Source organism: Ovis aries, chromosome 18 (genome assembly GCF_016772045.2).
Source record: "Ovis aries strain OAR_USU_Benz2616 breed Rambouillet chromosome 18, ARS-UI_Ramb_v3.0, whole genome shotgun sequence".
Classification (NCBI taxonomy): domain Eukaryota; kingdom Metazoa; phylum Chordata; class Mammalia; order Artiodactyla; family Bovidae; genus Ovis; species Ovis aries.
In genome coordinates, this window is record NC_056071.1 from 6,901,797 (window position 1) to 6,929,519 (window position 27,723).

The window sequence follows — 27,723 nt, forward strand, 5'->3', positions numbered from 1 at the left end:
AGTATTGAAGGGGTTTGCCATTCCCTTCTCTGGTGGACCATGTTTTGTCAGAACTCTCCACCATGACCTGTCCATCTTGGGTGGCCCTACACAGCTCCAAAGTTTCACTGAGTTAGATGAGGCTGTGGTCCATATGATCAGCTTGGTTAGTTCTCTGTGATTGTTGTTTTCATTTTGTCTGCCCTCTGATGGATGAGGATAAGAGGCTTATGGATGCTTTCTGATTGGAGAGACCGACTGAGGGGGAAACTGGGTCTTGTTCTGATGGGTGGGGCCGTGCTTAGTAAATCTTTAATCCTTAGAAAATTAATATTGGTACATATTAATATCTAATCTATAAACCTTATTCGTATTCCTCCAATTATCTTAGTAGTATCTTTTACAGGAAACATATCAGACAGAGTCGTGTTTTAGTCCATGAAATCATGCTGACTTGAATTATTATGTCTCTTTGAGTGAGTGAGTTTGAGTGAGTGAAAATCACTTAGTCATGTCTGACTCTGCAACCCCATGGGCTATACAGTCCATGGAATTCTCCAGGCCAGAGTACTGGAGTGGGTACCCATTCCTGAATTCTCTAGGGGGTCTTCCCAACCCAGGGATCAAACACAGGTCTCCCGCATTACAGGCGGATTCTTTACCAGCTGAGCCACAAGGTCTCTTTAGTATTCTTTAATCTATTAGAAAAGCACTTCCTAGGTGGCTCAGTGGTAAATAATCCACGTGCCAATGCAAGAAAGGTGGGTTTAATCCCTGGGTCAGGAAGATCCCCTGGAGCAGGAAATGGGAACCCACTCCAGTATTCCTGCCTGGAGAATTCCATAGAGTAGCCTGGCAGGCTGCAAAGAATCAGACATGGCTTAGCACGAGCACAAAACACCACCAAATCTGTCAGATCAGTTCCTTAGCCTGTCTATGTCTTCCACAATTTTTATATTTGTGGAAAGTACTGAATTAGTCTGCTTGGGCTGCTAAAATAGAATACTACATATTGGGTAGCCTAAACAACAGAAATTTACTCCTCACAATCCTGGAAACTGAAAGTCCAAGATCAAGGAGCCAGCAGAGCTGCTGTTTGGTGAGAACTCACCCCATGGGCTGTAGACCACCACCTTCAAGCTGTGTCCTCACATGGCCTCCCCTTTGTGCATAGAGGGTAGGGGAAGGAGGAGAGAAAAGTGTGACTTCTCAACGCTAATCCTATTGGATTAGGGCCCCACCTTTATGACCTCATTTCACCTTAGTTACATCTTTAGAGGCCTTATCTCCACATGCCCCTTTGGGGGTTAGGGCTTTAACAAAAGAATTTGGCAGGTACCACAAATGTATGCTCCAACTGTTTTGTAGAATATGCCCCAATTTGAATTTGTCATGTGTTTTCTTGATGATTAAAATCAGATTATGCATTTGGGGCAGAAATCCCACAGACCTGAAAAAGGTGCACCCTTTCTGGTGCATCTTATTCAGAGGCATATGATGTCTGTTTGTCTCGTTACTATGATGCTAAATTTGATCTCTTGGTTAAGGTGCTATCTGGAAGGTTTCTTCACTGTAGAATTATTATTCTTCCATTTGTAATTACTCAGTGTTCTGTGGGGAGAATCATTAACACTATGAATGTATCCTATTCCTCATGAAAACTTCACCCCTTACTTTTAACATGCATTGATGATTCTCACCTGAATCAGTTATTGCTATGTTTGTCAAATGGTGATTCTCTGACTTTGCCATGCTTTCAATATTTGTTTATTGCCATTCTTCTTATGAGGAAGAGCTTTCCCTTCTTCACACATCATTGTTCATTTATTTATATCAATATGGGTTCAAGAAATCCTATTTTTCAATGTGTTACAATCCATTATCATCATCAAAACTTAAATTATTGTATATTTGCTGTGGGAGCCCCTTCAATTTGGCTTCTGAGTTCTTGATACATCCCTACAATTCTTTCCTTGATTTCAGGCACAACAAGATTTTTTGGTTTCATCTTGTACTTTCCCTGTTCCAGCTGTGGTTTCAGGGAATGCTATTTCATCCTAGTAGAGAATAGTATTTAGATAAATACTATCATCCTAGATTTAGAATAGTATTTAGAGCTGTGTATGAAATGCCCTTTAGGCCATTTATGGCCAAACTGATCCTCAGAGTCACGTGTTTTAATATTAAGAATGATGTTGTAGGAAGAGCTCTGGACTTTGCATCAGGGAGCTTGACTGTGAGTTCTGATTCGGCTACTCGGTGGTAAATCATTTTGCCTCTCTGGTCTTACATTTCTTCTTTAAATTGAGGAAATCAACTAGATTATTTCCGAGGCTCATCCCAGTTCTGAGATTGTCTGCCTACACATACTTCTCTTCTACCTCTTACCCAGGCCTGTTGGCTAAAGCCACTGGAGCTGGTAGGGTGAAGTTTGAAAAATCAAAAAAGGATATCTGGACTACACATTCTAGCAGATAAAAAGGCAGAGAGAGGACAGGCCACTCTTTCTGTGCCCTGGTCCTTGATGCAGGTAGTGAGGACCCAGGGTGTGATCTGAGAGGCAGACTCTCAGCTGCATATAGCCCTTCCTTGGAATCTTGTGGTTGGGATAGATTCACCATCAGATCAGGTCCCCCTCTCTTTTTGGCAAACTGTCTATCTAGACTTCTCAAGGTTTTTATAATTTATTTCTTTTTCATACACTGTGTTCATTTGCTCTGTGTCCGAGGAAGCCATTCCCTAAATTTCCTGGCTGTTAGAGGCAAGAAAAAGATGTTTCCCAAAAGAAGAAATACATACACATGAAACCAATAAACACAAGAAGATGTTCAGCCTTACTAGCTTTGCAGGAAAAAACTGAAAACTAAAACAAGGAGAAGTAGTTAACTGACAAATTGGCACGTTAACCCCCAACTAGTGCTGGGCACTGTGTAAGGGGCATTTCATGCTCACATGCCACGCTGGAAGCGAGATGCGGGATGGGAGCAGCTTCTCATGGAAGCTGTCTAGCAAACTCCAACAAAGCCTCAGGGCTTTGCATATCCTTTACCCAATTGTCATGTTCCCAGGAATTCATTCTAAGAAAATACTTACAGATATGAGCAAAGCTATCCACACAGGATGTTCAAAGAGAAAAAATTTTGAAAACAACCTAAGTGCTCAAATATTTGTGGGTTAAATAACTCACTTATATATCCATACAGTAATATACTAGAATTAAAAATTATCATCAGAGAAGATGATATGGAGAAATGTTCACAAATTGTGAAAACAAGTTGCAAACAGATATGTAGCTGATAAGCCAATTTTTTAAAATAAAAAGCTATATAGATTCACAAGAATGAAGACTAGAAAGAGATTTAGCTACCTACTTATCTTGAAGAGGTACAGTGGCAGGTGATATTTCTTTTTTCCTTCTTTTGTTTGCTCACTTGTGTTTTGATAATGGGTCTTCCCTGTTGACTCGGTGGTAAAGAATCTGCCTGCTAATGCAGGAGATGCAAGTTTGATCTCTGGGTCAGGATGATTCCCTGGAGAAGGAAATGGCAACCCACTCTAGTATTCTTGCCTGGGAAATCCCGTGGACAGAAGAGCCTGGTTGGCTACAGTCCATGGGGTCTTGAAAGAATCGGACACAGGTTAGTGACTAAACAACAGCAACATTTTGATAATGATCATATATTATTTTTGTAGTAAGAACAATGTTACTTTTACTATACTACTTATAGGAAAAAACAATTCCATATTCCTTTATCACTATGGAGTGAGCACAGTGTGCCCTCAGATTCTCTTGCTAAGTCAGAAAAGCAGCTGTCTTAGGGTCAAGTGTCTGGCTATGTACTGTTTTCAAGGGAATGTTTCAAAGCGAAAGTGTTTCTAACCCACATGGAAACTGTGTGGAAGTGCAAGTCCTCTGAGCTTAGGCATTGACCGGGAGGGTTGAGTATCCTGGGTCTTCTCCTGGGTTTTCTACACAACTCTGTCCTTATTCTTACCATTCTTCCTCTGCTTTGCTCCTTAGGCTGTGTACCTTCTACCTCCTCTTTTGCTATTCCAGCTATCTATTGCTATATCACATCCCAAGATATGTGTGTGTGTGTGTGTGTGTGTGTGTGTGTGTGTGTGTGTGTGTGTGAAGTCACTTCAGTCATGTTGGATTCCTTGCAACCCTACGGACTGTAGCCCACCACGCTCCTCTGTCCATGGGATTGTCCAGGCAAGAATACTGGAGTGGGTTGCCATGCCCTCCTCCAGGGGATCTTCCCAACCCAGGGACTGAACCCTCATCTGTCATGTCTCCTACATTGGCAGGCGGGTTCCTTACCACTAGTGCCAGCTGGGTAGGCAATCTTAGACCAAGACTTAGTGGTGTAAAACAAAAACAGTCGATAATTTTGTTCATGAACCTACAGTTTGTGCAGAGCTCAGTGGGGTCTGGTCAGCTCTACTCCACACAGCATCAGCTGGGCTCGGCAGGTGTGGAGCATCCGCTGCCAGGGTGGCAGAGTTCTGCAGCTGACTGACTGATGCTGTCGTCAGCTCATTTCCGTGGAGGCCTCTCTGTGGAGCCACTTAGGCTTCCTCACGAAATCATGGTTAAGCTACTAGTCTTCTGGGGCTGCCGTGACAAAATACCACAGGCTGGGTGGCTTCAACCAAGAAAGTTTATTTTCTCACAGTTCTGGAGCCTAGAAGTCTAAGGTCAAGGTGTCGAAAGGGTTGGTTTTATTCAGCACCCTCTCTCCATGCCTTGCTGATTCCTTCCTTCTGTGTCCTCACAAGGTATTTCTCTGTGTGTGCCCATTTCTCGTGTCTCCTTCTATTCTTATAAGGACACCAGTATATTAGATGAGGCCCCCATTGTGACGGCCTCATTTTAACTTCTTCATCTCTTCAAAGTTCATCTCTCCAAATGCGGTTATATTCTGAAGTATTTAGGACTCCAACAAATGAATCTGGGGGTGGGAGACACCTTTCAGCTCATAGCAAGTTCCAGGAGTGAGTACCTAAGGGGAGACAGAGAGTAGAAGCTGCCGGTCGTTTAAGGCCGAAAAGTGGTACTGCCTCACTGCCTCCACGTTAGTTTAACCAAGCAGTCATAAACTCAGATTCAAAGGAAAGGGACATAGACCACCGTGTCTGGATGAAAAGAGTGTCAAAGAATTTCGGAGCTGTATTTTAAAACCACCAGCCTTGCTTTGAGAATATGGCTGCTCTAAGCTAACCTGGAGCTAGAATCCACACCTTTCACTGTTCTCTTTGTCCTGGCACTGGATGAAAATGTGCTTCTTACTCCTTTAACAAAATCTGTTTGCAAAGTCCTGCTGACCTCATTGGCTGTGCTAATATCCCAGCTACTAAAGAAGATGTTTGAATCGAGAGCTAGAGGGTGTTATTTGAAAACTACCACCACTGGCCCACTTGTGTCTGAATATGTGGGAGCTGGTCATTTATGTGCAGCTTCTTTATTCCATAACATTTACCTCTATTTACTATAAACTTAAATGTACTATAAATTTTACTGTTTTTTATGTATATTGTCTATTTCACCCAACCAGATAAATACTCTGCCACCCAAATCAGATCTTTTTTTGTTCTCTGATGTATCATACATATTTAAAACCATGCCTGGCCCATAATCATTACTCTATAAATGTATATTGAATGGATAAAAGTATGCATTGATTTTGTACCTTATTGTCTAACTAGTGGGCCTGTTTTTCCTTCCTTCAGTACAAAAAGGCTCTCCACGAGCTTGTGCACTGCATGGCTCTGACAAGGATCTGCTATGGTGATGCCCACTGGAAGCTGGCCGAGGCGCACGTTAACCTGGCTAAGGGTTATCTCCAGCTGAAAGGTGAGTCTGCCTCAAGCTGCAGAGGATCAGCTGGTTTGTTTCTGCTTTTTCCCCAGACTTGGCTTAACTTTAGGAGGGTCAGGTGTTCTTGGATGTTCTCCTCTCCACACATTGAGAAGCCATTTCCTTTCACAGCCAATATGATTTTCTAATATAATATGCAAAAAAGAGAAGGAAGATTTTAGCCCTGCAGAACTTTATTCTTTATGATCTTAAAAACAGTTCTTAGGAGAAAATGGATTTGTTAGCTTTGAAGGCATTGTAGAAATGGCCTAGGGTCTAGAGTCGGAGCCTAAAATAGAATCCATTCATATATGTATTGATGGAAAATCTCTTGCCTGTGAGACCAAACCCCTCCCCCCAAAATAAAAGGCTAAATCAAGCTGGCAGTAAACAAAAGGTAACTTATTGATTCATACACCTTAAAAATCAAGGGTAAGTCTTACTGTAGACTTAGCCAGATCCGCGTTTTCAAACAACATGATCGGATCTCCATTCCTCTCTTTCTCCAGCATGTGACTCCGCTTTCCTCTGTATTGGCTCCATTCTTGGCCCAACTTTGCCCACATGGGGTCAGCAAGGTTGCCAGCAGCTTCAGGTTTCCCTCCTCAGCATTCCCAGGATAAAAAAGAATGTATCTTTACCAAAATCTCACAGTTTGGGGATTCCTATTGGGATGACTTGGGTTGTATGCCAAAGACAGGAACTAGTCTGAGGAAATGGCAACCCCCACCCCAGTATTCTTGCCTGGAGAATCCTGTGGGCAGAGGAGCCTGACAGGCTACAGTCCATGGGCTTGCCGAAAGTCAGACATGACCTAGCAACTGAGCATACACACATGGTCTGATTGGCAAGACCTGACTTTACTTCCATCGGATCCTGGGGGAGAGGCTGGCCTTGGCTAAATCATGTGGACTGAGTGTGTAGGGGCATTCTCAAAAGGAAACAGGGCACAGGAGAAGAGATGCAGAGAAGGCAAAAACACCGACTGGCAGCCGTGGACAAGACGCACAAGAGCACGTCTCTGTCCCTTCAGCTGAAAAGAGATGATATTGATAATGATGCTGCTGCCTTCCCAGCATCACTGATTGGCCCAGTGAGTAAATAAATGAAGTGAAGTGAAACACACCACAATGCTATGCATACAACTGCCACCCAATAAATTTAACCGAACCTGACTGTAGACTGGTCCTTCCTGTTAGATCAGAGGGGACCTGGAGATCATCTAGTTCAAACCACACCCCTCTACCCCCTATTTTCTAGATCCAGAGGAAACAACTAGTTTGATGTGAAACAAGCTGCCCCAGGTCAGATGGTAAATAGCTGATCCAAGACTCAGATCTAGGATTTTGGTTGCCAGGGCCAAGGTCCTGGCATCTGGGATTTTAAATGATGCTTTCCCACCACAGTCTGCTACCCTTCTGCATTATGGACTTTTTTTTTACTCAAATTAAAATAAAAGCAGTTATCTACTAATTACTGAGGCCAGGCACCATGCTATTTTCCACATATAATTTCCTTTAGTCATCACCAGGTGGCGCTAATGATAAAGAACCTGCATGCCATTGCAGGAGACTTAAAAGGTGTAGGTTCAATCTCTGGATCCAGAAGATCCCCTGGAGGAGGGCATGGCAATCCACTCCAGTATTCTTGCTTAGAATCCCACGGACAGAGGAGCCTGATGGGCTATAGTTCATGGGGTCGCAAAGAGTCAGACACGATTGAAGTGAGTTAACACATAGACAGACAGACAGACAGACAGACAGACAGACAGACAGACACACACACACACACACACACACACACACATACACACTTCACTACTGTGCGATGAGGCGGGTAATGTTATTATCTCTGTCTACAGTCCAGAAAGATAAGGCCAAAATTTCTGGGTAAGTGATGGAACAGGAAATCCTTTCTGAGCAGTGTGATTTCAGAGCTAGCATTCTTGAACCGCAACCCATGCTGCCTCCAGTGGGTTGAGTTCAAGTTCCTTGAAGAAATAGACAAATGATTGTCTGAGGAGGCCTTACAAATAGCTGAGAAAAGAAGAGAAGCTAAAAGCAAAAGAGAAAAGGAACTGTAACCCCATTTGAATGCAGAGTTCCAAAAGAATAACAAGGAGAGATAAGAAAGCATTCCTCAGTGATCAATGCAAAGAAATAGAAGAAAACAATAGAATAGGAAAGACTAGAGATCTCTTCAAGAAAACTAGAGATACCAAGGGACTATTTCATGCAAAGATGAGCACAATATAGGACAGAAATGGTATGAACCTAACAGAAGCAGAAAATGTGAAGAAGAGGTGGCAAGAAACACAGAACTATCCAAAAAGATCTTCATGACCCAGATAACCACAATGGTGGGATCACTCACCTGGAGCCAGACATTCTGGAATACAAAGTCAAGTGGGCCTCAGGAAGCATCACTACGAACAGAGCTAGTGGAGGTGATGGAATTCCAGTTGAGCTATTTCAAATCCTAAAAGATGACGCTGTTAAGTGCTGCACCCAAAATGCCAGGAAATTTGGAAAACTCAGCAGTGGGTGCAGGACTGGAAAAGGTCAGTTTTCATTCCAATCCCAAAGAAAGGCAATGCCAAGGAATGTTCAAACTACTGCACAATTGCACTCATCCCACACACTAGCAAAGTAATACTAAAAATTCTCCAAGTGAGGCTTCAAGAGTCTGTGAACCATGAACTTCCAGATGTTCAAGCTGGAATTAGAGAAGGCAGAGGAACTGGAGATCAAATTGCCAGCATCTGTTGGATCATGGAAAAGCAAGAGAGTTCCAGAAAAACATCTATTTCTGCTTTATTGACTATGCCAAAGCCTTTGACTGTGTGGATCACAAAAAACTGTGGGAAATTCTGAAAGAGATGGGAATACAGACCACCTGACCTGCCTCTTGAGAAATCTGTGCAGGTCAGGAAGCAACAGTTAGAACTGGAAATGGAACAACAGACTGGTTCCAAATCGGGAAAGGAGTACATCAAGGCTGTGTATTGTCACCTGCTTATTTAACTTATATGCAAAGTACATCATGAGGAACGCTGGGCTGGATGAAGCACAAGCTGGAAACAAGATTGCCAGGAGAAATATCAATAACTTTAGATACACAGATGACACCACCCTCATGGAAGAAAGTGAAGAAAAACTAAAGAGCCTCTTGATGAAAGTGAAAAGAGGAGAGTGAAAAAGTTGGTTTAAAACTCAACATTCAGAAAACAAAGATCATGGCATCCGGTCCCATCACTTCATGGCAAATAGATGGGGAAACAATGGAAACAGTGTCAGACTTTATATTTTGGGGCTCCAAAATCACTGCAGATGGTCACTGCAGCCACAAAATTAAAAGACACTTGCTCTTTGGAAGAAAAGCTATGACCAACCTAGACAGCATATTAGAAAGCAGAGACACTACTTTGCTGACAAAGGTGTCTCTAGTCAAAGCTATGGTTTTTCCAATAGTCACGTATGGATGTGAGAGTTAGATCATAAAGAAAGCTGAATGCTGAAGAATGGATGCTTTTGAACTGTGGTGTTGGAGAAGACTCTTGAGAGTCCCTTGAACTGCAAGGAAATCCAACCAGTCCATCCTAAAGAAGATCAGTCCTGGGTGTTCATTGGAAGGACTGATGCTGAAGCTGAAACTCCAATACTTTGGCCACCTCATGCAAAGAACTGACTCATTGGAAAAGACCCTGATGCTGGGAAAGATTGAAAGCAGGAGGAAAAGTGATGACAGAGAATGAGATGGTTGGATGGCATTGCCAACTCGATGGACATGAGTTTGAGTAAGCTCCAGGAGTTGGTGATGGACAGGGAAGCCTGGCATGCTGCAGTCCATGGGTCACAAAGAGTCAGACACAATTGAGCGACTGAACTGAACTGATCATGTCTTGTATAATATTGCATATGTTATTGGCACTAATAAATTCCTGGTAGGTTGATTATGTGCTTTAAAAAAAAAAGACAAAATTCTGTAAGTGCTCCTACAAAAATAGCATACCCTGGATTTTTTTCCTTTTGCCTTTATTTATTTATTTCTTCTTGTTGTTTCTTAAAATTTTTTAATTGAAGGATAATTGCTTTGCAGAATTTTGTATTTTTCTGTGATACATCAACAAGAATCAGCCATAGGTACACCCATGTCCCCTCCCTCCCATCTTCCTCCCCATCACACCCTTCAGCCTGTCACCGAGCCCCTGTTTGAGTTCCCTGATTGAATCAGCAAATGCATGCCCTGGATTTTCTCCATCAGAAAATCTATTCTGTTTTATAGACAGAGGAACAGAATGAACTTCACATTTTGACAGCTTTATTTATTTTTTTAGACATTGGAGATACAATTCCATGTAATGAATAATGTAAGACCAGGAGTATTGGGATATAAGTGGAGGGTTGTGTTGTTGTAGGGAAGAAAGTGAGAGTATGGGAAAGCAAAAAGTCCTGATAACCCTAATATCACCTTTTCCACAAATGAATATTCCAGTGGAAGAACACTAGAACCACTGGGAATTAGTTCTTGGTAGTAACTGGTTTTTAAACTCCAGGTGTTTACCACATAGAAATAAGAGATTGTAGCACATTAGCCCCTTATCTCATTGGAATTATTTGTCAGTCTTGGTAGATATCATCATATTTATATTATGTTAAAGCAACTTTAAAGTTATGATTATGGATGGGTGAGCAGAAGATTCAGAATTTTTAGTATTCCATTAAGACTGGTATCACAAAGCCAGGAGTAAAATTTATGAAATTTTTATTTCTTTCCCAGAATGCTGCAGTCTTTATAAATTCCTTTTATTTTTTATAATTATTTATAACATTTTATATCTGATATTGGTGAAATTTCAGAGCTGTTCAGTTTCTGCTTATTCTGTTGATTTCCAGAGAGAACATTTGGAGGAAAAATTTTTATCTTGAGTACTTCCAGCGATTGTTTCTTCCGGTGATGATGGTATTTCACACTGCCCTGGCATCTCCATGTGCCACTTGCAGACATGTGAAGTCACCGCATTAGACTCCCTGGCCAGAATCAACTATATTCCTGTCCAACTGAAGTGAAAGAGAAACTGAGACTTCCTTTCTTCTTCTTCTTCCTTTTTTTTTTTTTTATGTCCACAGGAATGTCACTACAAGCAAAACAACATGCAGAAAAAGCCAAAGAAATCCTCACCAGCTCCATTGTGCCTCCATACAATGACAATACAGATGTTTTCAAGTGTTCGGTTGAGCTGTTCCATACCTTGGGGCAAGCCTTACTGTCCCTTCAAAAGTATCCTTTTGCCTCTAATCTTTACAGGTAGAAATACCATTCATAATGCTTGTATTTAATGTTAAAGGCCAAATCAAAAGTTGACAGGTGGCTCAGGAAGGGTGATGGGCAATATGAGAGCCAAGGATGTCCAGGAGCTGGGGCCCCAGAATGCAGCACCAGATATAAAGTTTTCTGAACACAACTCAGGTTCAAGGAAGCATCAAAGAATTTGACAAAGGCGGAGATACTTTCAAAGGAGATGCTCCAATGTGGAAAGATTATAAAAGAAGAATGGATGGAAATTCAAGCGCGGATCAAATTGTCATTTGCACAGTAAGTTTCCAGTTTAGGACCTTCCGTATATGTGATTGCTGGAGGTTCTTTGCCAGAAGATTCTGTCTTGAAACAGGAGGAGCAGCTCCATGACATTGCTGTGGCTTCTCCACAGCCATTTTCCAGCAGTAAAAAGAGGGACCACAGTCGTGTCAGAGCAGCCAGAGCCAAGGCTTATACAAATCAAAGTGGTGCTCATCACTAGGTGTGTGGTGTCCCCACACCCGCCCTGGCTCCTAGAGTCCTGGTGTCATCCTCTTGGTTTTCTCTTTCTTGCCTGCTCTCCCTGCCCCTCTTTCACACTCCTGTTCCTTCCCTTCCCCCAGCCCCGTTTTCCTTTCCTCCCCAACCATTCTAATCTAAACTGTTTCAGTAGGTTGATTTTATGATTAGGGCCTCAAAGAGGAAAGATCTTAGAGACATCTGAATCCATGAGAATGAGAAGATTGTTCCCCATTCTCCCTAACCCCACCCTACACTCACCAAGTAAACCCCGGTGGAAGAGAGAAAATGCTTGGAGCCTGGGGAAGGAGCCTTGGGTGGGCAGCTCATCTATCCCTCTCCAAAGGCCAACCCCAAGCCAATCCTTAGAGCAGTGGCGTGACAGGATTTGCACACTGAAAGGGTGTGTTTGTGAAAAGAAGAGGGCAGAGAAAGGTCTGTTCTAGAGGAAGCACAGAATCCCCAGCAGACGTACGTGGCGAGCCTCAACCCAAGCTGGAAGAATTCACTAACTTAGTAATCAGACTGCTTGATTCCCAAGAGACCTCAGGGACCCAGTGGACTCATTTTTAAGAAGGAAAGGGCCCCCAAGGAGCACACCTACTGCCTCCATATGAATGGAAGCTGGGAAGGACTAAGTTTGATTCATGCTTTTAAAGACATTTTTGTGATCATAAGTCTACTGTTGTTAATTTATTTGGGAATGTTTTTGGATATAAATACAGAGAATTCATCAGTCCATGCAAACTTTTGGTATCCTTTTTTAAGCTGAGTTTTTTCCTTCCATCTCTGATCCTTATTCTCATTCTGTCTTGTACGTATCTTAGATACCTTTTTTTTTTTTAACATTTTTTTGATGTGGCCCATTTTTTAAGTTTTTATTGAATTTGTTACAATATTGCTTTCTGTTTTATGTTTTAGTTTTTTTTTTAATCTCAAGGCATGTGGGGTTTTAGGTCCTCTACCAGGGATCGAACCCTCACCCCCTGCTTTGGAAGGTGGCATATTAACTACTGTACCACCAGGGAAGTCCCTCATAAACACCTTTTTAAACGATGACCCATGTCTTTACATTTGTATCTCTGAATAATAAATAGTATTGCTTTCTGCATTTGTACATTTTAGGTCTGTATGAATTTGCCACGTGTGTCTCCCTCCCTTTCTCGCTTTTGTCCACGTGGCTTTCATCCAGCTGTTGCCTGCGCGGTGCCGCTGCCCGCTCTGTTGTGCTCCGTGGAGTGCATCTGCCCTCCTGTGCGTGCCCATCCTGCTAGCAGTGGTATTCGGCTCATCCCCAGCTCCCGCGGCGGTGCTGCCATGAATGTCCCTGCGCAGCTCCACTTAGGGGTCTCAGGGAGACTTTTCCTGAGGCTTGTGCTCCAGGGATAGGATTACTTGGTCACAGGGTACACTCATACTTCAAGGTCACCACACTAGCCAGTTGCTACACCCATCTGCACTCCCACTTAGGGGGCACACGGATTCCGGTTTTCTCACATCCCCGACAGTCCTTGGCATAGCTGGTCTTTCTAACCTTTGTCACCGTGATGCATATAAAAGTGAAAAGTGAAAGTCCCTCAGTCAAGTCCAACTCTTTGCAACCCCATGGACTATACAGTCCATGAAACTCTCCAGGCCGGAATACTGTAGTGGGTAGCCTTTCCCTTCTTTAGGGGATCTTTACAACCCAGAAATTGAACCCAGGTCTCCCACATTGTATGTAGATTCTTTACCAGCACTTGTTAATTCTACTTACATATTTCTTATTAGTGAGTTTGAGTACCTCTTCATGTACAGTTTAGCCATTTGGGTTGCTCTCCTATGAACAGCCTGTTAGCATTCTTTCTGGTTTTTCTTTTGGGACTTCATGTACTTTTTTATTGATAACTGAGATTTTCTTGTATATTATAGACTAGTAATACTACAAACATTTTCTTTTATCTATTGCTCATTTATCAGTTTTGTCTATGATGTTCTTTATGATGTGAAACCTGAGTTTTCTAGAGTCAAATCCATTAATTTTTAACCTTATGATTTATGCTTTGGAGGTTTATTTAGAAAGTCTTTCCCACCAAAATATCAAAGATATTCTCCAAAATGTCTCTGTGAGTCTTACTTTAACCCATGCCACATGTTTTAACATGGAGCACTGTCTCTCACATTAAGTCTTAGTAAGTTCATAACTTACTCTATAATTAGTCTTTAATCCAAGGATTATTCAAGTGATGTGTGTTCTAGTTTGCAGATATATGGGTATTTTTCCAAAAATATTCTGATGTTATCGATTTGTAATTTTACTGCATTGTGGGCAGAAACGTATTTGTGTAGGGTGAACTCTTTGAAATTTACTGAAGCTTCTCTGTGACCTAGTCCATAATCAATTTTTGTGAATGTTCCAAGTGTGCTACAAAGGGAAGTTGTATCCTTTACTCACTGTGCTTAAGGTTCTAATAACTCCATGTTATGGAAACTTTATTAATTCTGTTACTCAAATTTATATATTTTTTTTAATCTTTTGCCAATTTGATACATTAGTTCTCAAGGTAAGTGTGCTTAAATTTTGAACAATAATTATTGATCCATCTATAGCTCCCCATGGTTCTGCCAGTCATTGTTTTATATACTCTAATATATTCTGTTGGGTGGGAGGAGAGTTAAACAGCCTATCTTCTTAACCTGTTATTTTATTTGTCAGTATATATTGCTCTCCTTTGTTCCCTATCTATTTTGGCTGATATTAAAATTGATACTCCAGCTTTCTTGGTATCAATTTTCCTATATTATCTTTTTCTATCTCTTAAATTTCAGTCTTCATATTTTTTAATTATTGATATATTTGAGTTTTTAAATTTCCTTTTGCCTACCAGTTTTATGTTCCTTTCTTTCTCCTTTCTTGCCGTCTTTAGTCAAATATTTTTGTCATTCCACTTCCCTATTAACTGATGAGTTATACATTATGTTATTTTTTTCTTCTAGTGATTACCATAGAATTTTTTGCTTGTATCCCTGGTGTATTACACTCTAATATAATTCGGCAATTAAATAGTTTCTAGATAATATAAGGAACTTCAGTTGAGTTCAGTTGCTCAGTCGTGTCCAACTTTGTGACCCCACGGACTGCATCACTCCAGGCTTCCTTGTCCATCACCAACTCCCAGAGCTTGCTCAAACTCATGTCCATTGAGTTGGTGATGCCATCCAACCATCTTATCCTCTGTCATCCATTTCTCCTCCTGCCTTCAATCTTTCCCAGCATCAGGGTCTTTTCCAATGAGTTGGCTCTGATCACATCAGCTGGCCAAAGTATTGGCGCTTCAGCTTTAGCATCAGTCCTTCCAATGAATATTCAGGACTGGTTTCCTTTAGGATTGACTGGTTGGATCTCCTTGCAGTCCGAGGCAATCTCAAGAGTATTCTCCAACACCACAGTGAAAAAGCATCAATTGTTTGGACCTCAGCTTTCTTTATAGTCCAACTCTCACATCCATACCTGACTACTGGAAAAATCATAGCTTTGACTATACAAACCTTTGTCAGTAAAGTAATATTTCTGCTTTTTAATATGCGTTCTAGGTTGGGCATAGTTTTTCTTCCAAGGAACAAGCTTCTTTTAATTTCATGGCTGCAGTCACCATCTGCAGTGATTTTGGAGCCCAAGAAAATAAAGTCTGTCACTGTTTCCATTGTTTCCCCATCTATTTGCCATGAATGGTATGGACCCATTTATGTGGGTGATGGGACCAGATGCCATGGTCTTCATTTTTTGAATGTTGAGTTTTAAGCCAGCTTTTTTACTCTTCTCTTTCACTTTCATCGAGAGGCTCTTTAGTTTCTCTTTGCTTTCTGCCATAAGGGTGGTGTCATCTGTGTATCTGAGGTTATTGATATTTCTCCAGGCAATCTTGATTCCATCTTGTGCTTCATCCAGCCAGGCATTTCTCATGATGTACTCTGCATATAAATTAAATAAGCAGGTGACAATATACAGCCTTGACGTACTTCTTCCCCAATTTGGATCCAGTTTGTTGTTCTATGTCCAGTTCTAACTGTTGCTTCTTGATCTGCATACAGGTTTCTCAGGAGGCAGGTCAGGTGGTCTGGTAGTCCCATCTCTTTAAGAATTTTCCACAGTTTGTTGTGATCCACACAGTCAAAGGCTTTAGCGTAGTCAATGAAGGAGAAGTAAATGTTTTTCTGGAATTCTCTTGCTTTTTCTGTGATCCAATGGATGTTGGCAATTTGATCTCTGGTTGCTCTGCCTTTTCTAAATCCAGCTTGAACATCTGGAAGTTCTTGGTTCACATACTGTTGAAGCCTAGCTTGGAGAATTTTGAGCATTAGTTTGCTAGCGTATGAGATGAATGCAATTGTGCGGTAGTTTGAACATTCTTAAGTAAGTTCTTAAGTAAGGAACTTAAGTATGTTAATTTTCTCTTCCCTTCTGTGTGTGCTTAGTTGCTCAGTCATATCCAACTCTTTGCAATCCCATGGACTGCTGCACACAAGGCACCACTGTCCATGGGGAGTCTCCAGGCCAGAATACTGGAGTCAGTTGCCATGCCCTCCTCCAGGGGTTCTTCCCAACCTAAGGGTCGAACCCAGGTCTCCTGCATTGCAGGTGGATTCTTTACCATCTGAGCCACCAGGGAAGTCCCTCTTCCCTTCTGCTTGATGCTCTGTTGGTCTGTACTTGAATCAGTGTATATTTCATACCACAGACAAGAACAAAGAAGATGTTATTGGTAATGCATATAACTGAAAAAGGGCTCATAACTAGAATCTGTACAGAACTCCTATATGTCAATAAAACAAAGACAAATAACTGAATACAAAGGTGGGCAAGAAATTTTTTTTTTTTTTTTTTTTTTGCTGCACCATGCAGCTTGTGGGATCTTAGTTCCCCATCCAGATAGTGAACTACGGCAGTGAAAGTGCCTAGTCCTAACCACTGGACTGCCAGGGAACTCCCAGCAATAGACTTTTCACAAAAAAGGATACCCACATAGCTATTAAATGTATTAGATGACATTCCTCTCATTAGTCACCAGGGAAATAAAAATTAAATTCACAGGATACTACTGCATTTCCACTAACATTGCTAAAATTTTTAAAAGACCCGTAACATCGAGTTGGCAAATATATAGTGCTCTCATGTGCTGTCTCATATGTGGTTGTTTAGAATATATTTGGTGTAGCTACTTTGGAAAATTTTAGCTTTATTACTAAGTTTTTTTAATTATTTATTTTTAATTGAAGGATAATTGCTTTACAGTATTCTGTTGGTTTCTGCCATACATCAACAGGAATCAGCCATAGGTATACATATGTCCCCTCCCTCTTGAACCTCCCACCCCATACCCCCCTTCCCACCCCTCTAGGCTGTTACCAAGCACGGTTTGAGTTCCTTGAGTCACAAAGCAAATTCCCATTGGCTATCTATTTTACATATGGTAATATATGTTTCCATGTTACTCTGTCCATACTTAATACTCTATGACCCAGCAGTATCACTTCCAAACATAGACCCAACAGAAATGCAGACATATGTCCACCAAAAGACATAGCCAAGAACGTCCAGAGTTGCACTATTTGTAATAGCCGAGAATTAGGAACAATTCAGATGTTCATCAGCAGTAGAGTAGATAAGATTGTGATCTGTTCATAGAAAATGATCAGACTAGTCCTATGTTTAATATGATGCCTGACTCCCACAGACATGATATTTATGAAATAAGTGAGACTGAAAATAATTCATACTGTATGATTCCATTTCCCTAACAGGAGAAAGAGAATAGTAACTGGGAGCGCTACCAGTCCAGAATTTCTTCCTGCCCAGAAGTAGGTGTTCTGTCTTATATTGTAAAACAGGAAATATACAGATATGAGGACCAAGATCTGATATTTGTTGAGACTTGACTAATGTCATTAGTAATTAATGTTAAGCACTTGCTACAAAAATTGAGTAAATAAATTATCCTCTGAGAAAATCCGCTGCCTCAATACTTTCCGAACTAGCAGTACCAAACCTTGTCAGCAGATGGCAGGCCTTGTACACGTATGCGCTGAATACCTGAGGCGCATTTAGGTCAATGTTCCAAGATGTCCTCCGAAGTTACTGTATTTAAGGGGGGTTGTTTTAAACGTCACTGCTTTTTTTTTGTCCTTACTCTTCACTGTGACATATTCGTTGGAACATACATCTTTAAACTGCATGGTTTTCGTGAACTTTATTTCTCCACTGACGTGTGACTCTTCTGTCCAAACCGATCTGCTTTAGAAAGTAACAAGGCTTTGGTTTTGGATGTTTCTACAGTTATGCTCACAACCACAAGGGCTTTTTCTTTTGCCCTGTCTTGGAAGTGGAAGACCAGGATAATTTCTTAGGCAGCTCTCGCGGGATTTGTGTTTCTCCTAAAAGGGCATCTTTCCGTGCATCCTCGTCCTCCTCCTGCCTCGCCTTTTATGGTGCCCGTCAGGCAAGGCCAATTCCTTTCTCCCTGAGCTGACAGATAAGAGCTGCGGTGACGCACGCCCCTTGCCTCCCATCCCTGACTGGCCTGAAGCGTCATTCCTTCCACCTGCCCTTCTCTGTCCCCGCACTGCTTCATTCAGTGACTATTTCTCAGCTTCGGAGAGGGAATCCAAATCTTGTGTTCCTGTGTGCACAGCTGTTTTTTCAGATGGGGCCAAGATAGTCACTAGGAAAAGCAAGCAAAGTTTTTCCAGTGTTAAGTATTACTTTCTATCCTAATTACTGATAGATTCCCCAGACACAGATAATGTCTTTAAACAAGGAGGGATACACGATTTTCATGCACGTGTACACACACACACACACACACACACGCCCCTTTTAAAATAATCTTTCTACATAGCATGATAGTGATGGCCTATTGAGACTGCCCCTCTGGAACACGGGGCCTGTCCCTAGATTTCTCTGCGACTGCGTGATTGGTCGCGTTCGGAGTCCTCCGCAGCTTGCCCAGAGAGCACTTGGCTGGGCCTTGCTTGCTGTGCCGAGCTAGCTCTCCAGCGTGCCTGATAAGCAGATACTCCTCAGAGCATCTGCAGGACACCTCCCTGGTATCTCTAAGGAATGTGACATGGTCTATTCGACAGCATGGCCTTAGAGGTAGGTGGCCCTGGGTTCACGTCAGCGTCCTTCCAGCCCTCCCAGCTGGAGGACCCCGAACAAGTCCCGCCCTCGCCTTTTCTGTTGAGATAGGACCAATCAGCCTCCCAGAGGGATTCTGTGGTGGTAAAATGGCCCCTACATTAAAGCATCTGAGTACATCAAAAACCTAAAGAAAGTGTCTGTTTTATTGTTATCTAACTGAGCTTTTGCCTTTCTGCCATTTCATCTTGGAAATGGTTTTATTTTAAAGCATGTAGTACCTACATCACAGAGTAAGATACCCTACTTCAAGACTGCCCCTGGCTTGCAATATTCTTTCCTGTACTTTTTTCTATGACTTGAGAAGGTTGTTTTGTTTTGTTTGTCTTTGCTCTTATGAAATGCCTAAGCTAAAAATTATATATGTATATCTCAGTATGTAGATATGTGTGTATACCTATACATGTGTATATATTTTAAGCTCGGGTTTGTTTTCTTTGTCTTTATTTCTCTAGATTTATTATAGCCACAAGATTTGGAAAGTGATTCTAACACAAGTTTTCCAAAGAGGCAAGAACGTGGGGGCGTGTTCTCCCTTAGCCAGTACTTCCTGAGATGGGGTAGGAGGTAATGGAGAAAACAGTGGCAAGCAGGACAGTGTGGCCTGTGTCTCTCTCCATTCACCTCATTAGAATGATGGAGTTCTACTTAGTTCTACATGCTTCCCTGTAAAGCATTCCCGGGGCTTTTGTTGTGAATGTTTGATGCTTCAGTAATAGCCTTTGCTTTTACTATCATCCTCACTAAATGAGTCCAGTCAGTAACCTCCAAATCTAGCTTTGCTGCTTCTACTCAGCTTCTGTTATTTAGTTTGTGCCATCACCTGGAGGTCCTCGGTGTCTTAGTCGCACCTCTGTAGGTGTGGTTCTTTAAAGAATCACTTTCTCTGCACTTAATCCTTTGGGCATAAAGGCTCTGACAAACGCTCCTGTTCTCCGAACTGCTCCTCCCTTTCCCACTCCCAGGAAACACCTCACAGCTCTCCAGAGGAGATGTTTGTCCCGTCAGATCCTCCCATGCAGTGCTCTGTATCCGGAATGCTTTATGCTTAACAAAGAAGGAAATAACTTGGTTTTTCCTGTTATTCTTCGTCATCCCATATTCTCATGATTGAAGAAGATTTTAGATTAGTTTTTAATTTGGGAAAGCAGACAACCACATGGCACAGACCACTTTTCTAAATTGGAGTCTGTTGCTTTACACCGCTGTGTTAGCTTCTGCTGTGCAGCCAGGTGTATACAGACAGCCCCTCCTCTTGGCTTTCCTCCCCATTAGATCCGCGCGGAGCACCGAGTAGAGCTCTCTGTGCTGTAGAGTAGTTTCTCATGTGTTATCTGTTTTATACGTAGTGGTGCCTGGAGAGTCCCAGGGCCGGGGGGCCCGGCGGGCTGCCGTCTCTGGGGTCGCACAGAGTCGGACACGGCTGAAGCGACTTAGCAGCAGCAGCAGTGTATATATATATATATATCAGTCCCGACCTCCCAATTCATCCCACCCTCCTTTTCCCCTCACTCGGTGTCAATATGATTGTTCCCCATCTCTCTCTATTTCTGCTTTACAGACAGGTTCATATGTACCGTTCCTCTGGATTGCACGTATGTGCATTAATGTACAATATTCCTTTTTCTCTTCCTAACACTTCACTCCATGTGACAGCCTCTGGGCGCATCCATGTCTCTGTAAATGACAGAGTTTCATTCTGATTTATGGCTGAGTGATTCTCATTGTCCATGAGTACCACATCTTTTTCATCCATTCCTCTGTTAATGGACGTTGAGGTTGCTTCCATGTCCTGGATATTATAAATAATGGTGCGACAAACACTGGGGTGCATGTATCTGTTTGAATTGTTTTTATCCGGGTCTGTGCCCAGGAATGAGATTGCTAGGTCATATGGTGGTTCTATGTCTAGTTTTTTGAGGAACCTTCGTAGTGTTCTCCATAGTGGTCCTATTAACTTACATTCCCATCCCTTTTCTCCACACCCTCCCCAGCATTTATTGTTTGTAGATGTCTTGATGATAGCCTTTCTGTCTGGTATAAGGTAATCACTTATTATAGTTTTCATTTGCGTTTCTTTAATAGTTAGTGATGTGGAGCGTTTCATGTGTTTGTTAGCCGTCCATATGTCTTCTATGGAAAAGTGTCTATGAGTTCTTCTGCCCATTTCTTTATTGTGTTGTTTTGTGTCTTTTTGTTATTGAGCTGCATGAGTTGTTTTTATACTTTGGAGATTAATTCATTGCCAGTTGCTTCATTTGCAAATATTTTCTCCCATTCTGAGGGTTGTCTTTTTGTTTTGTTTATGGTTTCCTTTACTTAAAAAAACTTAAGTTTAATTGGGCCCCACTCGTGTATTTTTGCTTTTAGTTTCATTACTCTAGAAGGTGTATCAAAAGAGATCTTGCTGTGATTTATGTCAAAAAGTATTCTACGTTTCTCTCTAAGAGTTTAATTGTCCAGCCTTACATTTAGGTCTTTAATCCATTTTGAGTTTACTTTTGTGTGATATTAGGGAATATTCTCATTTCATTCTTTTACATGTAGCTGTCCAGTTATCCCAGCACAGCTTACTGAAGAACCTGCCTTTTCTCCATTGTATATGCTTGCCTCTTGTATCATAGATTAGGTTACCATTGGTGTGTGAGTTTATATCTAAGCTTTCGCTCCTGTCCCATTGATCTGTGTTTCTGCTTTTGTGCCAATACCATACTGCAAATGCCTGTAGATTTGTAGTACAGTCTGAAGTCAGGGAGCCTGATTTCCTCCAGCTCTGTTATTCTTTCTCAAGATTGTTTTTACTATTTGGGGGTCTCTTGTGTTTCTATAAAATAATTGTAAAATTTTTTGTTCTAATTCTGTGAAAAATACCATTGGTAATTTGATAGGGATTTCACTAAATCTGTGGATTCTTTGGGTAGTATAGTCATTTTCATGACGTTGATTCTTTCAATCCGAGGACATGGTATATCTCTCCTTCTGTTTGTGTCATCTTTGCTTTATTTCATCAGTATCTTATAGTTTTCTGAGTGCAGGTCATTTATCTCCTTAAGTAGGTTTATACCTAGGTATTTTTTCTTTGTTGCAATGGTAAATGGGATTGTTTTCTTAATTTTTCTTTTTGACATTTTGTTGTTAGTGTATAGAAATACAAGAGATTTCTGTGTATTTGTATCCTGGAACTCCCCTAAATTCTTTGACTAGCTCTACTAGTTTTCTGGTGGCATATTTAGGATTTTCTGTGTATTGTATCATGTCATCTACAAACAATGACAGTTTTATTTTTCTTTTCCAGTTTGCATTACTTTTATTTCTTTTTCTTCTCCAATTGCCAAGGCTAGGACTTCTAAAACTATGTTGAATAATAGTGATAAGAATGGAAACCCTTGTCTTGTTCCTGATCTTAGAGGAAATGCTTTCAGTTTTTCACTATTGAGAATGATGTGTGTTGTGGGTTTGTCATATATGATCTTTATTATGTTGAAGTAGGTTCCCTCTATGCCCACTTTCTGGAGAGTTTTTATCATAAATGGGTGTTGAATTTTGTCAAAAGCTTTTTATGCATCTATTGAGAGTATCATATAATTTTTATTCTTCAATTTGTTAATATTATGTATCACATTGATTGATTCACATACACTGAAGAATCCTTGCACATCCCTGTGATAAATATCACTTGATCATGGTGTATGATCCTTTTAATATGTTGTTGGATTCTGTTCGCTAATGTTTTGTTGAGGATATTTGTATCTATGTTTATCGGTGATATTGGCCTGTAATTTTTTGTGTGTGGTATCTTAGTCTGGTTTTTGTGCCAGGGGATGGTGGGCTCATAGAATGAGCTTCAGAGTGTTCCTCCCTCTGCAATTTTTTGAAAGCGTTTAAGAAGGATGGGTGTTAGCTTTTCTCTAAATGTTTGATAGAATTTGCCTGTGAAGGCATCTGTTCCTGAACTTTTGTTTGTTGGAAGATATTTAATCATAGTTTCAATTTCATTACTTGTGATTGGTCTGTTCATATTTTCTGTTTCTTCTTGGTTCAGTATTGGAAGCTTGTACTTTTCTAACAGTTGGCCCATTTTCCAGGTTTTCCATTTATTGGCGTATGTTTACTTGTAGTAGTCTCTTGTGATCCTTTCTGTTTCTGTGGTGTCCATTGTCACTTCTTTTTTATTTCTAATTTTATTGATTTAAGTCCTCTCCCTTTTTTTTTAATGAGTCTGGGTAAAATTTTATCAAGTTCATTGATCTTCTCAAACAGCCAGCTTTTTGTTTCATTAATCTTTACTTTTGTTTTCTTTGTTTCTGTTTCATTTATTTCTGCTCTGATCTTTATGATTTCTTTCCTCCAACTAACTTTGGGCTTTTTCTTCTTTCTCTAGTCGCTTTAGGTATAAGATTAGATTGTTTATTAGAGATTTTTCTTGTTTCTTAAGGTGAGGTTGTATTGCTAACTTCCTTCTTAGAACTGTTTTGCTGCATCCCAGAAACTCCAGTACTTTGGCCATCTCATGCGAAGAGTTGACTCATTGGAAAAGACTCTGATGCTGGGAGGGATTGGGGGCAGGAGGAAAAGGGGACGACAGAGGATGAGATGGCTGGATGGCATCACCGACTCGATGGACGTGAGTTTGAGTGAACTCCGGGAGATGGTGATGGATGGGGAGGCCTGGCGTGCTGTGATTCATGGGGTTACAAAGAGTCAGACACAACTGAGCGACTGAACTGAACTGAACTGAATAGGTTTTTGGGTCATTGTGTTTTTGTTGTAATTTGTTTCTTTTTTTTTTTTAATTTCCTCTTTGATTTCTTTAGTGATCACTCGGTTATTGAGTAGCCTGTTGTTTAGCCTTCATGTATTTGTGTTTTTTCAGTTTTTTTTTCCTGTAATTGATTTCCAACTGCAGTGTCATCAAAAAAGATGCTTATTCAATTTTCTTAAATTTACTGAGGCTTCATTTGTGACCTAAGATGTGATCTATTCCAGAGAATGTTCCAGGTGTACTTGAGATGAAACTATATTCTGCTGCTTTCAGATGGAATGTCCTATAAATATCAATTAAGCCCATCTAGTCTAATGTGTCATTTAAGACTTGTGTTTCCTTATTAATTTTCTGTCTGGATGAATTACCCACTGGAATAAGTGGGGTGTTAAAGCCCCTCACTACTATTGTGTTACTGTTGATTTCTGCTTTTATGGCTGTTATAATTTGCCTTATGTATTGAGGTGTTCCTATTTGGGGGCAAAAATGTTTACAATTGTTATATCTCCTTTTAAAATTGATCCCTTGATTTTTGTGTAGCATCTTTCCTTTTCTCTTGTAATAGTCTTTATTTTGAAGTCTATTTTGTCTGAGTACTGCTACTCCAGCTTTCTGTTGATTTCCATTTGCTTGGAATATTTTTTTCCATCCCCTCACTTTCAGTCTGTATATGTCCCTAGGTCTGAACTGAGTCTCTTGTAGATAGCATGTATATGGGTCTTTTCATTTATTCAGCCAATTTGTATCTTTTGGTTGTAGCATTAATCCACACACATTTAAGCTAATTATCAATGTGTATGTTCCTATTACCATTTTGTTAATTTTGGGGGGTTTGTTTTTGTAGGTCTTCTTCTTTTCTTATGTTTCCCACCTAGAAAATTTCCTTTATCATTTGTTATAAAGCTGGTTTGTGGTGCTGAATTCTCTTAGGTTTTGCTTAAAGCTTTTGATTTCTCTGTCAAATCTTAGAGATAGTTTCTGGTAGAGTAATCTTGGTTGTAGGTGTTTCCCTTTCATCACTTTAAATATATCCTGCCATTCTCTTCTGGCTTGCAGAGTTTCTGCTGAAAAATCAGCTGATAACCTTGTAGGGATTCTCTCGTATGTTACTTGTTGCTTTTTCCTTGCAGCTTTTAATATTCTTTTCTTTGTTTTAAATTTGTGCTTGATTCATATATGTCTTGGTGTATTTCTCTTGGGTTTACCTGTCTGGGACTCTCTGCACTTCCTGGACTTTGGTGACTATTTCATCTTCTTTGTTAGGGAAGCTTTCCACTATAATCTCTTCAAATATTTTCTCAGTCCCTTTTTGTTTCTCTTCTTCTAGAATGTTGGTGCTTTTAATGTTGTTCTGAAGGTCTCTAAGACATCCTCATTTCTTTTCCTTCTTTATTCTGGTCCATAGCAGTTATTTCTGCCATTCTGTCTTCCAGCTCACTAACTGTTCTTCTGCCTCAGATATTCTGCTGTTGATTCTTTCCAGTGTATTTTTTCATTTCAGTTATCATGCCATTAATCACTGATTACTTGTTCTTTAGTTTTTATAGGTTCTTGTTAAACATTTCTTGTGTCTTCTCAATATGTGCCTCCATACTGTTTACAAGAATTTTAATCATCTTAATCATCATTGCCTTGAATTCATGTTCAGGTAGATTGTCTATTTCATCTTTATTTACTTGGTTGTGTGGTTTTTTTAACCTTGCTTCTTCTTCTGCAAAATACTTCTCGGTCATCTCATTCTGTCTGACTGACTACAGTTATGGTCTCCTTTCCACAGCTTACAGAGCCATAGTTCCTCTTGCTTCTGTTGTCTATGCCCTGGTGGATGAGGTTGGTCCAGGTACTTGTGTAGTCTTCCTGGTGGGAGGGACTGGTGCTTGTGCTCTGGTGTGTGAAGCTGAGACTTTTCCCTCTGATGAACAGGGCCACATTACATGGTGTTTTGGGGTATCTGCAAGGTAAGATGACTTTAAGCAGCATGTCTGATGATGGGTAGGTCTGTGATACCATCTTGCTGGTTGCTTGGCATGAGGTGTCCAGCACTGGAGTCTGCAGGCAGTTGTGCAGAGCCAGGTCTTTGTGTCAACGTGGGTACCTCTGGGAGAACACATGCTGATTAATATTCCCTGGGCCCAGGAATTCTCTGGTGGTCCAACATCCTGGACTTGATGCACTCACCCAGGCTTGAACCATGGTCAAGGAATCAAGAAGCCCACAAGCTGAACAGCATGAAAGAGAAAAAAGAAAAAATGGAAAAGAAAGCAAAGACAAGGCAAACCCAAGACAAATGGTAAAAACAAAACCAAAAAAAATAGAAAAAAAAAAAAAACAAGGAAAAAAGAAAAGAAAGAAAAAACCTTGAAAAACAAGAGACCAAGAAACTAAAAAATGCAAATGTCAAGAAAGACTAAACTAACAAAAACAAAAACAGAAAGTGAACTAAAAAAAAAATCAAAGAAAACATAAAACAAGTGCAGAAAAACAATTTTTAAAATGTATTTAAAATAAATTTAAAATACAAATAATAAATAATAAAAACAAGTCAATAAAATGACACAAACAAAAAAGAATAGTAGTAATAATAATTTTTCCTGGGGCCTCTACTGTCAGTGGACAGGGAAGCCTGGCATGCTGCAGTCCATGGGGTCACAAAGAGTCAGATACAACCAAGTGGCTGAACCGAACTACTGTCAGTGTTCTTGCTCCCACCGTGAGCCATAGCCAACCCCTGCCTCCCCAGGAGGCCCTTCAATACCTCTGGGTAGATCTCTGGACCCACTGGTGGGCACTGTTTCAGCAGCTTAAACTCTGATCTGGCTTAACTCCTTCATGTACTTGCCCCCAAATTCACTGCTGCTAAAGCTAGTCGAGGTGATGGAATTTCAGTTGAGCTATTTCAAATCCTGAAAGATGATGCTGTGAAAGTGCTGCACTCAATATGCCAGCAAATTTGGAAAACTCAGCAGTGGCCACAGGACTGGAAAAGGTCAGTTTTCATTCCAATCCCAAAGAAAGGCAATGCAAAAGAATGCTCAAACTCCCACACAATTGCACTTATCTCACATGCTAGTAAAGTAATGCTCAAAATTCTCCAAGCCGGGCTTCAGCATTACATGAACTGTGAGCTTCCAGGTGTTCAAGCTGGTTTTAGAAAAGGCAGAGGAACCAGAGATCAAATTGCCAACATCTGCTGGATTGTGGAAAAAGCAAGAGAGTTCCAGAAAAACATCTATTTCTGCTTTATTGACTATGCCAAAGCCTTTGACTATGTGGATCACAATAAACTGTGGAAGATTCTGAAAGAGATGGGAATACCAGACCACCTGACCTGCCTCTTGAGAAATCTGTATGCAGGTCAGGAAGCAACAGTTAGAACTGGACATGGAACAACAGACTGGTTCCAAATAGGAAAAGGAGTACATCAAGGCTGTATATTGTCACCCTGCTTATTTAACTTATATGCAAAATATATCGTGAGAAACACTGGGCTGGAAGAAGCACAAGCTGGAATCAAGACTGCTGGGAGAAATATCAATAACCTCAGATATGCAGATCACACCACCCTTATGGCAGAAAGTGAAGAGGAACTATAAAAAGCCTCTCAATGAAAGTGAAAGAGGAGAGTGAAAAAGTTGGCTTAAAATTCAACATTCAGAAAACGAAGATCATGGCATCTGGTCCCATCACTTCATGGGAAATAGATGGGGAAACAGTGGAAACAGTGTCAGGCTTTATTTTGGGGGGCCCCAAAATCACTGCAGATGGTGACTGCAGCCATGAAATTAAAAGCTGCTTGCTCCTTGGAAGGAAAATTATGACCAACCTAGATAGCATATTCAAAAGCAGAGACATTACTTTGCCGACAAATGTCCGTCTAGTCAAGTCTATGGTTTTTCCAGTAGTCTTGTATGGATTTCAGAGTTGGACTGTGAAGAAAGCTGAGTGCCAAAGAATTGATGCTTTTGAGCTGTGGTGTTGGAGAAGACTCTTGAGAGTCCCTTGGACTACAAGGAGATCCAACCAGTCCATTCTAAACGAGATCAGTCCTGGGATTTCTTTGGAAGGAATTATGCTAAAGCTGAAACTCCAATACTTTGGCCACCTCATGCAAAGAGCTGACTCATTAGAAGA

The 27,723-nt window shown here is 40.8% G+C and overlaps 1 protein-coding gene across 5 annotated transcripts in view; it reads left to right on the plus strand.

Annotated features, from left to right (window-relative positions):
• Positions 1–27,723, plus strand: part of TTC23 (tetratricopeptide repeat domain 23) — a 164,998-nt gene that overhangs the window by 65,623 nt on the left and 71,652 nt on the right. For all 5 annotated transcript variants that reach the window (XM_060401558.1, XM_060401557.1, XM_027957011.2 and 2 more), the window contains 3 exons: positions 5,713–5,836; positions 10,969–11,119; positions 11,309–11,434. In XM_060401558.1, the coding sequence (XP_060257541.1) occupies positions 5,713–5,836; positions 10,969–11,119; positions 11,309–11,434 (401 nt within the window). The remainder of the gene's footprint in view (positions 1–5,712; positions 5,837–10,968; positions 11,120–11,308; positions 11,435–27,723) is intronic.